At 40.2% G+C, this 14,674-nt stretch overlaps 1 protein-coding gene across 1 annotated transcript in view; it reads right to left on the bottom strand.

The window, feature by feature from the left end:
- The window catches only part of TMCO1 (transmembrane and coiled-coil domains 1), a 71,975-nt gene that overhangs the window by 49,529 nt on the left and 7,772 nt on the right, over nucleotides 1–14,674 (bottom strand). The window contains exon 3 of the mRNA XM_065946503.1: nucleotides 11,104–11,163. Within this exon, the coding sequence (XP_065802575.1) occupies nucleotides 11,104–11,163 (60 nt within the window). The remainder of the gene's footprint in view (nucleotides 1–11,103; nucleotides 11,164–14,674) is intronic.

Raw genomic sequence — 14,674 nt, 5'->3', positions numbered from 1 at the left:
TGAATGTTCAGGGCTGATATCCCATAGGATTGACTGGTTTGAATTCCTTTCTGTCTAAAGGACTCTCAAGAGTCTTCTTTTGACAATCACCATAGTTTGAAAGCATTAGCGCTTCGGCACCCAACCTTCTTTATGGTCCAACTCATATCCAAGCATGATCACTGGAAAAACCACAGCTTTGACTATAGGGACCTCTGTCGGTAATGTGATGTCTTTGCATTTCAATATACGGCCTAGGTTTGTCATAGGTTTTCTTCCAAGAAGGAAGCGTTTTTTTTTAATTTCATGGCTGCAGAAACCATCTACAGTGATTTTGGAGCCCAAGAAAAGAATCTGTCACTGTTTCCATTGTCTCCCCATCAATTTGTCATAAAGTGATGGGACTGGCTTGGAGAATTTTGAGCATTACCTTACTAGCGTGTGAGATGAGTGCAATTGTGCAGTAGTTTCAGCATTCTTTGGCACTGCCTTTCTTAGGGATTGGAATGAAAACTGGCCTTTTCCAGTCCTGTGGCCACTGCTGAGTTTTCCAAATTTGCTGGCATATTGAGTGCAGCACTTCCACAGCATCATCTTTCAGGATTTGAAATAGCTCAACTGGAATTCCATCACCTCCACTAGCTTTGTTCGTAGTGATGCTTTCTAAGGCCCATTTGACTTCACATTCCAGGATGTCTGGCTCTAGGTGAGTGATCACACCATCGTGATTATCTGGGTCGTGAAGATCTTTTTTGTACAGTTCTTCTGTGTATTCTTGCCACCTCTTCTTAATATCTTCTGCTTCTGTTAGGTCCATACCATTTCTGTCCTTTATTGAGCCCATTTTTGCATGAAATGTTCCCTTAGTATCTCTTAATTTTCTTGAAGAGATCTCTAGTCTTTCCCATTCTGTTGTTTTCCTCTATTTCTTTGCACTGATCACTGAGGAAGGAAGGCTTTTTTTAATCTCTCCTTGCTATTCTTTGGAAGTCTGCATTCAGATGGGAATATCTTTCCTTTTCTCCTTTACTTTTTGCTTCTCTTCTTTTCACAGCTATTTGTAAGGCCTCCTCAGACAGTCATTTTGCTTTTTTGAATTTCTTTTCCATGGGGATGGTCTTGATCCCTGTCTCCTGTACAATGTCACCAACCTCCATCCATAGTTCATCAGGCTCTCTGTCTATCAGATCTAGTCCCTTAAATCTATTTCTCACTTCCAATGTATAGTCATAAGGGATTTGATTTAGGTCATACCTGAATGGTCTAGTGGTTATCCCTACTTTTAAGTCTGAATTTGGCAATAAGGAGCTCATGATCTGAGCCACAGTCAGCTCCTGGTCTTATTTTTGATGACTGTACAGAGCTTCTCCATCTTTGGCTGCAAAGAATATAATTAATCTGATTTTGGTGTTGACCATCAGGTGATGTCCATGTGTAGAGTCTTCTCTTGGAAGAGGGTGTTAGCTATGACCAGTGCGTTCTCTTGGCAAAATTCTATTAGATGTTCAAGCTGGTTTTAGAAAAGGTAGAGGAACCAGAGATCAAATTGTCAATACCCGCTGGATCATCGAAAAAGCAAGAGAGTTCCAGAAAAACATCTATTTCTGCTTTACTGACTACACCAAAGCCTTCGACTGTGTGTATCACAATAAACTGTGGAAAATTCTGAAGGAGATGGGAATAACAGACCACCTGACCTGCCTCTTGAGAAACCTATATGCAGGTCAGAAAGCAACAGTTAGAAGTGGACATGGACCAACAGACTGGTTCCAAATAGGAGTATGTCAAGGCTGTATACTGTCACCCTGCTTATTTAACGTATATGCAGAGTACATCATGAGAAATGCTGGGCTGGAAGAAGCACAAGCTGGAATCAAGATTGCCGGGAGAAATATCAATAACCTCAGATATGCAGATGACACCACCCTTATGGCAGAAAGTGAAGATGAACTAAAAAGCCTCTTAATTAAAGTGAAAGAGAAGAGTGGAAAAGTTGGCTTAAAGCTTAACATTCAGAAAACTAAGATCATGGCATCTGGCCCCATCACTTCATGGGAAATAGATGGGGAGACGGTGGAAACAGTGTCAGACTTAATTTTTTTTTGCTCCAAAATCACTGCAGATGGTGAGTGCAACCATGATATTAAAAGACGCTTACTCCTTGGAAGGAAAGTTATGACCAACCTAGATAGCATATTAAAAAGCAGAGACATCACTTTGCCAACAAAGGTTCATCTGGTCAAGGCTATGGTTTTTCCAGTGGTCATGTATGGATGTGAGAGTTGGACTGTGAAGGAATCTGAGCACCGAAGAAATGATGCTTTTGAACAGTGGTGTTGGAGAAGACTCGAGAGTGCCTTGGACTGCAAGGAGATCCAACCAGTCCATCCTGAAGGAGATAAGTTCTGTGTGTTCATTGGAAGGACTGATGCTGAAGCTGAAACTCCAATATTTTGGCCACCTCATGTGAAGAGCTGACTCATTGGAAAAGACCCTGATGCTGGGAAAGATTGAGGGCAGGAGGAGAAGGGGACAACAGAGGATGAGATGGCTGGATGGCATCACCGACTCGATGGGCATGAGTTTGAGTAAACTCCGGGAGTTTGTGATGGACAGGGAGGCCTGGCGTGCTGCAATTCATGGGGTCATAAAGAGTGGGACACGACTGAGCGACTGAACTGAACTGATGGGATCGGATGCCATGATCTTAGTTTTCTGAATGTTGAGTTTTAATCGTGCTTTTTCACTCCCCTCTTTCACCTCCATCAAGAGGCTCTTTAGTTCCTCTTTGTTTCCTGCCATTTGGGTAGTATCATCTGCATATCTGAGGTCGTTGATATCTCTCCCAGCAATCTTGATTCCAGCTTGTGAGTCATCCAGCCTGGCATTTCACAGGATGTACTCTGCATATAAGTTAAATAAGCAGGGTGACAAAAATATACCATCTTGAGGTGCTTCTTTCCCAATTTTGAACCAGTCTGTTGTTCCATGTTCAGTTCTAACTATTGCTTCTTGTCCTGAATATAGATTTCTCAACAGACAGGTATGGTGGTCTGGTATTCCCGTCTCTTGAAGAATTTTCCACAGTTTGTTGTGATCCACACAGTAAATGTCTTTAAGGTAGTCAATGAAGCAGAAGTAGATGTTTTCCTGGAATTCTCTTGCTTTTTCTATGATCCAACGGATGACGGCAATATGATGCCTGGTTCTTCTGCCTTTTCTAAATCCAGCCTGTACATCTAGGAATTCTCGGTTCATGTACTGCTGAAGCATACCTTGAAGGATTTTTGAGCATTATCTGGCTAGCATGTGAAATGAGAGCAATTGAATGGTAGCTTGAACATTCTTTAGTACTGCCCTTCTTTGGGACTGGAATAAAAACTGAATTTTTCTAGTCCTGTGGCCACTGCTGAGTTTTATATCAACATAATGGACTTTATTGCTGTGCCTATGAAGAAACTGAGGTTCAGCTAAGGAGAAGTGACTTCTCAGAGCTCACACAGGCATTTTACGGCAAAGCCAGGATTAGAATCCAAGTTTCTCTACCTCCAATCCAATGGTCTCTATATATACTATGCTACTGGTTTCTTTCATCATGTAGTTTTATCACCAGGATTAAAGAAATACATATTGATTACTTACTATATTCCAAGCACTTTTTTTGGGTACTAGGGATAAAAGAATGATCAAAAGACACACCAATTCATACCCTCACAAGAATATTATGAAATAAAAATATAAACAATGCTCTATAAAATAAAAAACATACAACTGGAATATATTAAAGTGGTGTGAGGGCTGGCAAGTTCAGGCAGGTAAAAGAAAGGAAGGAAGAAAAACAGGCCTACAGGAATTACAGACTGGACTGCAGTTTTCAAACAACGCATGGGTGAGATGAATACATGACTCCTCGTCTTAAACAGTTCCTACCCAGTTTGTTCTCCATGGAGGAAAGGATACAGGCAGGAAGGAGTTGAAGGTGAAGATATATGGAAGAAAATGAACAAAAAGGGATGGAGCTAAGGTGTATCTCCAGGGCTAGGTCTCCTTTTCTACTGAACAGCTCTCTAACAAAAGACCATTTTTAAACTGGGGGTTTGAGGACTGGGGTAAGAGATGACGAGAAGTTAAACAGGCAAAGAACAAGTAGGAGTGGAAAAGGACTGCCACTGAGACATGAAAAGAAAGGTGTAGAAAAGCATCTATGCTAGAAACATGCACATCTTGACTTCTTACTCTATTTTCAAACACCCAGTTCTATTAATTATACCCGATAAATACTTATGAAATCTACTGCCTCCCCTCCTCCTTACTATCACTTCCTTAGTTAGGGCTTCCAACATCTCTTACCTATATTACTTTCAAACCTCCTAACAGACCTCACTGTCTCCAAACTTGTCTCCTCAAATTCACATTCCATATAAACGCATATCAGATCTACCGAAAAGGCAGCCTGAACAAGATCATGACACTAGCCAGCTTAGAATCCTTCCATGGCTTTTTACCCCTGTAAGATCATGTTTATTCCCTTCTCTCCATGCAGTGTGTGAGATCTTAGTTTACTGACCAGGGATCAAACCTTACCTCCTGCAGTGAAGTGCAGAGTCCAGAGGAACTGGACCAAAAGAGAAGCCCCAAGATGATGTTTCAGTATCACTTGTAAGTCCTGTATCTGGCTCCTATTTACTTCTGAAGCCACAGTTCTGACCACTCCCATAAAGTTTTATGTTCTTACATCACCAAAGTTCCTTTATATATGATGATTTTCTCTTGATTCAGCATCTTTGTACATAAAGTTTCTTTTATCTTGGGTGACCAATTGTCCCAGCTTTCCTAGATTGTTCCAGTTGTAGCTCTGAAAATCTCACATCCCAAGAAACTCCTTGGGCTAAACAAATTGGAATGATTGGCTACCTTACTTATACCTAGACTATTTCATCCTATCCCATCAAACCCTTTCCTGGCTAGCCTATAACTCAACTTTTAAGCCTCAGCTCTTATTCACCTCCTTTGGAAAATCTTAAGCAATTCCTTAAGCAATATTATTCTAAAGAACTTTCTACAATTATAAAAATATCTTATATCTGTGCTATCAATACAGCTACATATAGCTACTGAGCAATGAAATATGACCAGTGTGATTGAGGAACTAAAATTTCAACTTCATTTAATTTCAATTAATTTAAAATCTAAACAGTCAAAGGTAGCTAGAGGGTGCAGAATTGGACAATACAGTCTTAGACACTGGATTAGAACTTTTGATTCAGTAAAACCCAGGAGTAAGACTCAGACTCAAACTCTGTCCACCTGATGTGAAGAGCCGACTCACTGGAAAAGACCTTGATGCTGGAAAAGACTGAAGGCAGGAGGAGAAGGGGACGACAAAGGACGAGATGGTTGGATGGTATCACTGACTCAATGGGTCAGTGAGTCATGAGTTTGAGCAAGCTCTGGGAGATGGTGAACAACAGGGAAGCCTGGCGTGCTGCAGTCCATGGAGTCGCAGAGTTGGACAGAACTGAACAATTGAATAACAACAAAGACTCAGAACCCTTCACTTTAACAAGTATCTCAAGCAAAACTGATATGGGTGGCTTAGAGACCATGTATGAGAAATACTATATAGAAAGAACTGTAGGATACAAGTCAAAGTTAGGTGCAGGCAAAAACTAAATGCTAGGAAGCACTGCATACCAGAAGAGAGAAAGGTACTATAAATTCATAGTGAGCCCAGTGTCTGGCTTATCCCAGGGCTTGCTCTGTCTGCAGGAATTGCTTTAACACAGTTCTTGCCTTCCTGTTACCAGTTAGTTCAGTTTTTCCTGAGTTCTTGATCACATATATCCTTAAATTCCTCATTACTTGAGATAGCTTACTATAGCCAAAGAGCTAAATAAAATACATCAAAAGTAGTTTATCTTCTATGAGAGGGAAACATAAAATAACCAAAATATCTGCTCCTGAAATTAAGAACGAAAAATACAGTCTTCAGACAGCTCAGTTTCAAATTAATGGCTCTAAGACCACAATCTAAGAGTGTCACCTAAGTGATATCAATGACATTTTGATTCTCTGAAACATTGAATTTGCTGACCTTTCCCCTCTTACTAAGAACTCCCTTCTTCCAAAGCAGCAACATCACTCTTTATAGTCCCCCCTCATCACTATGTGTTTGTATGATGCATACTAACTCGGTTCAGTCATGTCCAACTCTTTGAGACCCTACGGACTGTAACCCACCAGGCTCCTCTGACTGCGGATTCTCCAGACAAGAATACTGGAGTGGGTAGCTCCTGACCCAGGGATCAAACTTGTGTCTCTTAGTCTCCTGTGTTGGCAGGTGGGTTCTTCACCACAGCTGGCACCTGGGAAGCCCAGTACATATACATGTTTATTTACCTGGCTGTGCCGGGCCTGAGTTGCAGTGTGAGGGACCTTTCAGTTACAGCAGGTGGCGAGTGGGACCCAGCCCCCTGACCAGTGCTGAGCCCCGGGCCCCTGCGTCTGTGGGGCAGAGTCTCAGCCCACTGGGCTACCAGGAAGTCCCTACACATTCAACTTTTAAAGGGGCCCATGTGGGGCATCTGAGAAAAGGAAAAATAAGGGTCACACAATAAAACTACATTGATAGATAGGGTCAGTGACAGAAATGCATTTAATGGTCTCATAAAGCTGCTGGAAATGAATAGCAAATCTGACTCTATGCTTATTAGCAGCTGGTTTAAGTAGGAGGAAAAACCATCAGTTCAAACACAGAGTCAATAAGATAAAAGTAAATCAATTATTTATGAGAATCACTGTTTGTCTTGATGTTTTAAACCACTAGAAAGTTTCCATAATCTCTTGTCAAAGGAATACCATCTAACGTAAGTGATGTAATGTTCTCAATAAACAGTCCATAGTACTACTAAAATAAAAATGTAACTGGCTGAGTTTTTCATGACATAGCTAAAGTGCAATGTCAAGGCAAAATACAGTTGAAGCAATTTTATAAAGGCCCAAATAATACAAGCTTAGATTTAAAGATTTCTGATCAGCCAGTTCAGTCACTCAGTCGTGTCTAACTCTTTGTGACCCCATGGGCTGCAGCACACCAGGATTCCCTGTCCATCACCAACTCCCGAAGCCTACTCAAACTCATGTCCATTGTGTTGGTGATGCCATCCAATCATCTCATCCTCTGTCGTCCCCTTCTCTTCCCACCTTCAATCTTTCCCAGCATCAGGGTCTTTTCCAAGGAGTGGGTTCTTCACATCAGGTGGCCAAAGTATTGGATGCCTTCCATTTTTATATCTTCCTTATCTTTATAACAAAGCTATAAACTGCCTATATTCAATGTCTTCACTTTCTGACATGCGTTATTTCCCTAACCTATACAATATGGCTTCTGTCCCCTATAAAGGCACTGAAACTATTCTCTTTTAAAAAATATTTATTTCGCTGAGTTAGGTCTTAGTTGTGATGTGTTGACTTAGTTGTCCCAAGGCACGTAGGATCCTAGTTCCCTGATCAGACCAGGGATCCAACCCGCACCTCCTACACTGGAAAGCAGATTCTTAATCACTGAACCAGCAGGGAAATCCCATGCCGCTGAAATTATTCTTGCTAAATCACTAATACCTTTGTTTTTTTTTGCCTCTTAGACATTTAACACCTGCCCTCTAACCCTTCCTGTCCCCTGAAATTCTCTCAACCTCTGTGACACAACTCTCTTCCAACAGCTCTGGCATTGCTTTTTTGAGCTCCACTAAAGAAAAGATCTTACTCCTTGAATGTTTATGTTTCAGGACTCTCTCCATCCTCAGCCCTTTGTTTTTTTTACTTTATATGGCCTCACTGTGTGACCTCATTTTGTTTGTGGGCCCAATTACAATTTATAATCACATGATTCTAAACTCTACTTGTAGGTGTTTCCCTGGTGGTCCACAGGATGAGATGGTTGGATGGTATCAGTGACTGAATGGACACGAGTTTGAGCAAACTCCAGGAGATACTGAAGGACAGGGAAGCATGGCATGCTGCAGTCCACAGGGTCACAAAGAGTCAGACATGATTTAGGGACTGAACGGTAACAGCCCCGGTGATCTAGTGGTTAGGAACCTGCCAGCCAGTGTGGGGGCCAGGGGTTCAGTGTTCAATTCCTGGCCCAGGAAGCCCCCATATGTCACAGAGCATGCAGCACAACGACTGAGCCTACACTCCAGAGCCCCTCGAGCCACGAGCACAGAGCCTGCACACTGCAACTACAGAGCCTGTGCTCTGCCGTAAGAGCAGTCACCTCCACGAGAAGCCTGCACACCGCAACGAAGAGCAGCCCGTGTCTGCTGCGACTAGAGAAAGCCCTTCAACAGCAATGAAGGCCCAGCACAGACAAAAACTGAATCAACTTTAAAAAACAGTAAAGAAACTCCATTCGTAGCCTTTACCTCTCTGTCAGCTCCAAACCATACATCCAATGGTGTACCAAATATTTCCACCCTGCTGTCACACAGGCACGACAAATCCAGCATGTCCAAACTGAAATCAGCCTCTCTTCTTCCTTATCCCAATTGCTGCTCTTCCAATATTTCTTATTCTACTCAGAAATCCAGGCTTCTTCCCAGACTCATTCTTCTCTACATACCTTACATCTAAAAGGTCATCAAGTTGTGTTACATCTCCTTGCTTAAATCCTTTGAATATGTACCACCTACTCCAGTCCCAGTACTCCTGCCGAAGTTCAGGTTCTTGCTATGCTATGTGTATGCCAAGGATACTTGATAAATCTCACAACTTCCCTACCTCCAGAATGATCCCCTGTCTGGTTTATGCTCCAAATATTGCCAGATTTGTCTTCCTTAAAATGTGATTTCAAACCTCTGTTTAAATTCCTTTCTACATATGTTAACCTCCTTACCTTAGTTTAATTTATAAGGACCTTTATGGACTAGGCACTACTCATTTCTCTAGGCTTGTCTGCTTATATGTTACACATACCTTTTTTATTTGTTACAGTATACTATTTATAGTTCCAGGTATATACCTTGCTATTTGACTGCTCTATGCTTTTGCATATGCCTATCCTGCCAAGAATATACAAGACTTAAAAATGTGGATTCTAAAGTTATGAATGTACAGGTTACATCTCTTCTCTACCACTGACTTAATTGCACCATACCACAGAATGACCAAGAGCAAGTTACTTAAGCCTCAATTTTCTCATCACTAAAGATGAAGTTAACACTGTTCACTACCACATACCATTGGCAAAAGAGTTAAAAATATGTAAAGGCTTACTTCAGGGTTTTGCAGATGGTCCAACTGACCAGTATTTTATTTATTTATATTTTTACTTAGTTAATACACACTAAAGCTTTGAGATTCAACTTAAAGCATTATCTCCAAGAAAACCTGATCCCCTAGATTGGTTCGAATATCCTTTCTCTTTACTTTTATGACACTCAGAATGTATCTCTAAAAAATATCTACTACACTGCACTGATTCATTTCCCTCTTTAGATCTCTTAAAAGACAGACTTCCTTGCCTACTTTGCTGCTTCAGGGCCCACCAGAGTGGCTGGCGTACAGAACAGCACTGGCACACCCACTCAGAGGGGTGTGCAGCAGCGCCTTGCCACGGAGTCGAGTGATCAGGCCACTAAGAGCACATCTAATATCCCTGCACTAAGTTGAGAAGCTTTAACCAGAACAGGAAACTGGGCTTCCCTGGTGGCTCAGTGGTAAAGAATTCGTCTTCTAAAGCAGGAGATGCAGGTTTGATCCCTGGGTTGGGAAGATCCTGGAGAAGGAAATGGCAACCCACTCCAGTATTCTTGCCTGGGAAATCCCATGGACAGAAAAGCCTAGCAGGCTACAGTCTATGCAGTTGCAGAATCGGACTCAACTTAGTGATTAAACAACAACAATAACTAGTAAAGGACACTGGTATAGTCAAGCCTGGTAGAGTAATCTTCCAGGATTTAACAGCAATGATCCAGGTATAAAGACATAGTTTTTGATCCAAATACACAATTTCACAACAATTTTTTCCTGATTTTAGAATCAACAAGCATATAAAGTACAAATACAAATTATACATAGCCATTTATAAATTGTCTTTTTAGAAGATAATTACATTCTGTAATTAAAGTCAAATTACACTGAAAAACTAAAACCAATTATTTTGCAGAGTAGGTAAAATTGTTCAGCAGAAAACTTCCTACATGTTGGTGGGTTTCCATCACCAGTCAATTCTCAGTAAGGAAGTCATGGCAACAATAAGCACAAGTAACTCAGACTTCACTGGAAATAATCATCTCAGATAAGAAAACAAAACACTTTTACAAACTATGCCAAGAATCTTCAGCCAAGTTCAAAAGCCATGACTGTCAACATCATTTTCCTAAATTGAAATTTCAAAGCTAAAAGCAAAAATAAGCAAGTGCTTGAACTTGTTCTACAATATGGTAGAAAGAATCAAGTAAGATAATGCACAAGGCTTCCCAGGTGGCGCTAGCAGTAAAGAACCTGACTGCCAATGCCGGTTAGACATGAGACACAGATTTTGATTCCAGAGTCAGGAAGATTTCCTGAAGGAAGGCATGGCAATCCACTCCAGTATTCTTGCTTGGAGAATCCCTTGGACAGAGGAGGCTGGCAGGCTGCAATCCACAGGGCCGCACAGAGTTGGACATGACTAAAGTGACTTATCACACATGCATGCAAGATAATGTACGCAAGTGCTCTTGTAGACTGTAGAACTATATAAACATGAGTTATCACTATTGAAAACTTTATTTTTTAAAAAAAAGCCCACATGTCCTAGAGCCCATGCTTCACAACAAGAGAAACCACAATGAGAGGCCCATACACAGCAACTAGAGAGGAGTCCCTGCCCTTGCTTGCTGCAACTAGAGAAAGGCCTGTGCAGCAACAAAGAACCAGCACAGCCAAACACTTTTTAAAAAAAACAAAAAAATGGCTGATTCATGTCAATGTATGACAAAACCCACTGAAATGTTGTGAAGTAATTAGCCTCCAACTAATAAAAAAAATTAAAAAAAAAATTTTCTTATATTTTCATTATCTGAGAATTTATTTTTCCAAGAAAACCTTAATATTGTATATAGCAATAACTCATCTTACCAATTTTCTTTTTTTGTTGTCGACCAGCTGACTCTGTTATTGTTTCCTTCTTCTTTTCCACTGTAAACATAGTGACATAATAAAAAATTAATTATGTATTACACTCAAGAAACAAAGACTATATTTTATCACAGCTGAACCAATGAAAGAAGCTTATAAGAAAGTTACACATTGACTTTGATGGTGGTCAGATTAAGTTAACTGGTGTGCCCCCACACCTACTGACAGTAAAAGGTAGACACACTATTCTGAGAATGAAACAGCAACATTGTAAGCATCATTAGTCAAACACTTAAAAAAGACTTCATAAAGACAAAGTCATAATCAAAACTGAGATGATTTTCAGGCCATTAGCTGAGACTGTCTCAGGCAGAATCTAAGCATAATTTAAAATTCTGCTTCCTCAGGTGATTAATTGTAGTTCCAGTCTCAAATTCACTACAGAAAACGGGCATTCATTCAGTTACTGTCTGCCAAAGTAACAGGCACCATTCTAGGCATATAAAAAGATAAACATGATCCTTGCCATCTAAAAAGCAATCTAGCGAGGGCACAACTACAATTAATCACCTGAGGAAGCAGAATTTTAAATTATGCTTAGATTCTGCCTGAGGCAGTCTCAGCTAATGGCCTGAAAATCATCTCAGTTTTGATTATGACTTTGTCTTTATGAAGTCTTTTTTAAGTGTTTGACTAATGATGCTTACAATGTTGCTGTTTCATTCTCAGAATAGTGTGTCTACCTTTTACTGTCAGTAGGTGTGGGGGCACACCAGTTAACTTAATCTGACAATCACAGTGTAGAATGCACAGGGTAGGAAGATCAGGAGTCAAAACAGCTAAGATGAACATTTCCTGAGACTTTTCAATTAATAGACAATAGAGTAAGAGTGAGTTTTGGAAGAAGAACAATGTAACATATTTATATTTTATGTTTACTATCTTTAATCACCTATGGAGCTTCCCTAGTGACTCAGATGGTAATGAATTCGCCTGCAATGCAGGAGACCCAGGTTCCATCCCTGGGCCAGGAAGATTCCCTGGAGAAGAACCACCTAGGAATGGACTACCAATATATACAGTAAAAATTACCTTTATTTAATTTTTTGCTTCTTATATTATCTTAGTATACTTCCTTTATTAGCACATGGTACAGTATATGTATTATTTCTAAAAGTTGCATTAAAGAGAATTGCAGGTAGGAATCTTACCCTTACTATATTAAGTATGCTGCTTAAATTTTAAAAGCAAAATTGGTGTTACTCCTTTATCAGAGATGTAAAATTCAATTTAACTCCACAATTACAAATAAAATGGTAAAATTCTGACTAAAGTAAAATCTAAGTGTGTGTGTAAATATATACATTGGGTGTCTAAGTGATAGGCACTATTTGAGGTAGATAAAAAGATAAAAGATGACATATACAGGGGGAGAGAGAGAGAGAGAGAAATAAAGAACTCCTAGTGTGAGATCATAAAAGGAAAGAGTCAAATTCAGCAAGATCTTACAGAAACAAAAAATATTTCTGTGATTCAAATCTAGTTATATTTCTTCATAGTCCTCAAAAGCACAACAAACCTTTTTTTTTTTGAGATTTTAATTATTTTCTTTTATATTTTGAGTCTGTGCTCAAAATGTAAAACCACTTTATTACAGAAAAAGAGCAAATGAAATAGCAAGCCCTCCCTTCAGTTTGGTTTATTAACTATTGATTTGTTTGTTTGAAATGTGTGAAAATACACTTAGTCATCTTAAATTCATTTTGAGCTATCAAAGTCCAAAATGGATTAATTGATTCAAAACTATCTCAACAGATAGAAAATTTCTACTTTTCAACTGTGGCTGCCTACTTATTTATACTTGTAAAGGATTTTTGTTTGGCTAAAGTTGTAAATGGGCTTTCCTGGTGGCTCAGCTGTAAAGAATTGCCCTGCCAATGCAGGATACACGAATTAGATCCCTGGGTCAGGAAGATCCCCTGGAGAAGAAATCATCAACCCAACCAGTATTTTTGGCTGGGAAAATCCCATGGACAGAGGAAACTGGCAGGCCACAGTCAATGGGGTCACAAAGAGTCGGACATGACTTAGTGACTAAATCACCACCACCACCAACAAAGCTATGAATAGATTAGATTTTTATTTAAGTTTGAAATATCACATAGTAAGTATTTTAACAGTCCATAAGTTGGTGATCATCCAATGAGAGTTGTCACTGAAAAACATTTTTAAAATACCACAGTAAAACACTCATTTAAAGAGTCAGTCATCCTGCAGTTTTAAAGATAAGCAAGGATCTGACAATTGCCCCGCACCTCTCCATTTCCTTCATTTCAAAGAAAAAAAACACTTTTACCTCTTTCAGCTGACTGTTTTGGTGTTTACTCCTTTTTTCTTTTTTTGGTGGTAGAGCCATGCAGCAGGTCAGTTCCCCAACCAGGGGCTGAACCTGGGCCACAGCAGTGGAAACTCCCATAAAGTTGTGTGTGTGTGTTTGTGTTTTAACCTCTATGTCTTGAAATATCATAAAACCCATTATCATAGTTTTAATTTTGGTTAAATGTGAGTTTAACATTTACAAAATTATGACTGTGAAAATACTGTTAACAGGTGATTTACACAGTAAACTATGATGATGCTTTCCTTCCTGCAAGTTTTTCCCAGATTTATGTCATTTTAAAATTAGTTTGGTTGTCTCCATGCTGCTCCTGCTGCTGCTAAGTCGCTTCAGTCGTGTCCGACTCTGTGCGACCCCATAGACGCAGTCCACAAGGCTCCCCTGTCCCTGGGATTCTCCAGACAAGAATACTGGAGTGGGTTGCCATTTCCTTCTTCAATGCATGAAGGTGAAAAGTGAAAGTGAAATCGCTCGGTCCAACTCTTAGTGATCCCATGGACTGCAGCCTACCAGGCTCCTCCGTCCATGGGATTTTGCAGGCGAGAATACTGGAGTGGGTTGCCATTGCCTTCTCTGGGTTGTCTCCAAACTTATCACTAATTCAGCCCTAAATTCTTGGCTAGCTGTCTGCATCTTTCCAATATAAAATCAGATCATCAGGAATTACAAGTTTTCCTGAAGAAGTTTTCCCTAGCATCTTCTTACAAGCTCAACATGGTGCAAAGCTGACATTCTTAAGCATGTCAGATCTAAATCTGCCTTCACCATTGTCCAGGGGATTCCCCTTACCAGAATCCTGTGCTGGTGCTTCTATTTCCTGGAGTTCATATTTTCTTCTTTTTTTGGTTTACTCATTTGTTTTGATGTAGTGTACTTTCCAACAGTTTGCTGAGATAAGAAATTTTAAGACCTTGCATATCTGATAATTTTCTCAAAGGATCCTTTATCTCCAGTTCAATCCAGTCACTCAGTTGTGTCTGACTCTTTGTGACCTCATAGACTGCAGCACGCCAGGCCTCCCTGTCCATCAACTCCCGGAGCTTGCTCAAACTCATGTCCATCGAGTTGGTGATGCCATCCGACTATCTCATCCTCTGTCGTCCCTTTCTCCTCCTGCCTTCAATCTTTCCCAGCATCAAGGTCTTTTCCAATGAGTCAGCTCTTTGAATCAGG

This window comes from Muntiacus reevesi, chromosome 1 (assembly GCF_963930625.1).
Source record: "Muntiacus reevesi chromosome 1, mMunRee1.1, whole genome shotgun sequence".
Taxonomy (NCBI): domain Eukaryota; kingdom Metazoa; phylum Chordata; class Mammalia; order Artiodactyla; family Cervidae; genus Muntiacus; species Muntiacus reevesi.
The sequence above is the reverse complement of the archived record's forward strand: the minus strand, read 5'-3'. Positions and strand labels throughout refer to the sequence as shown.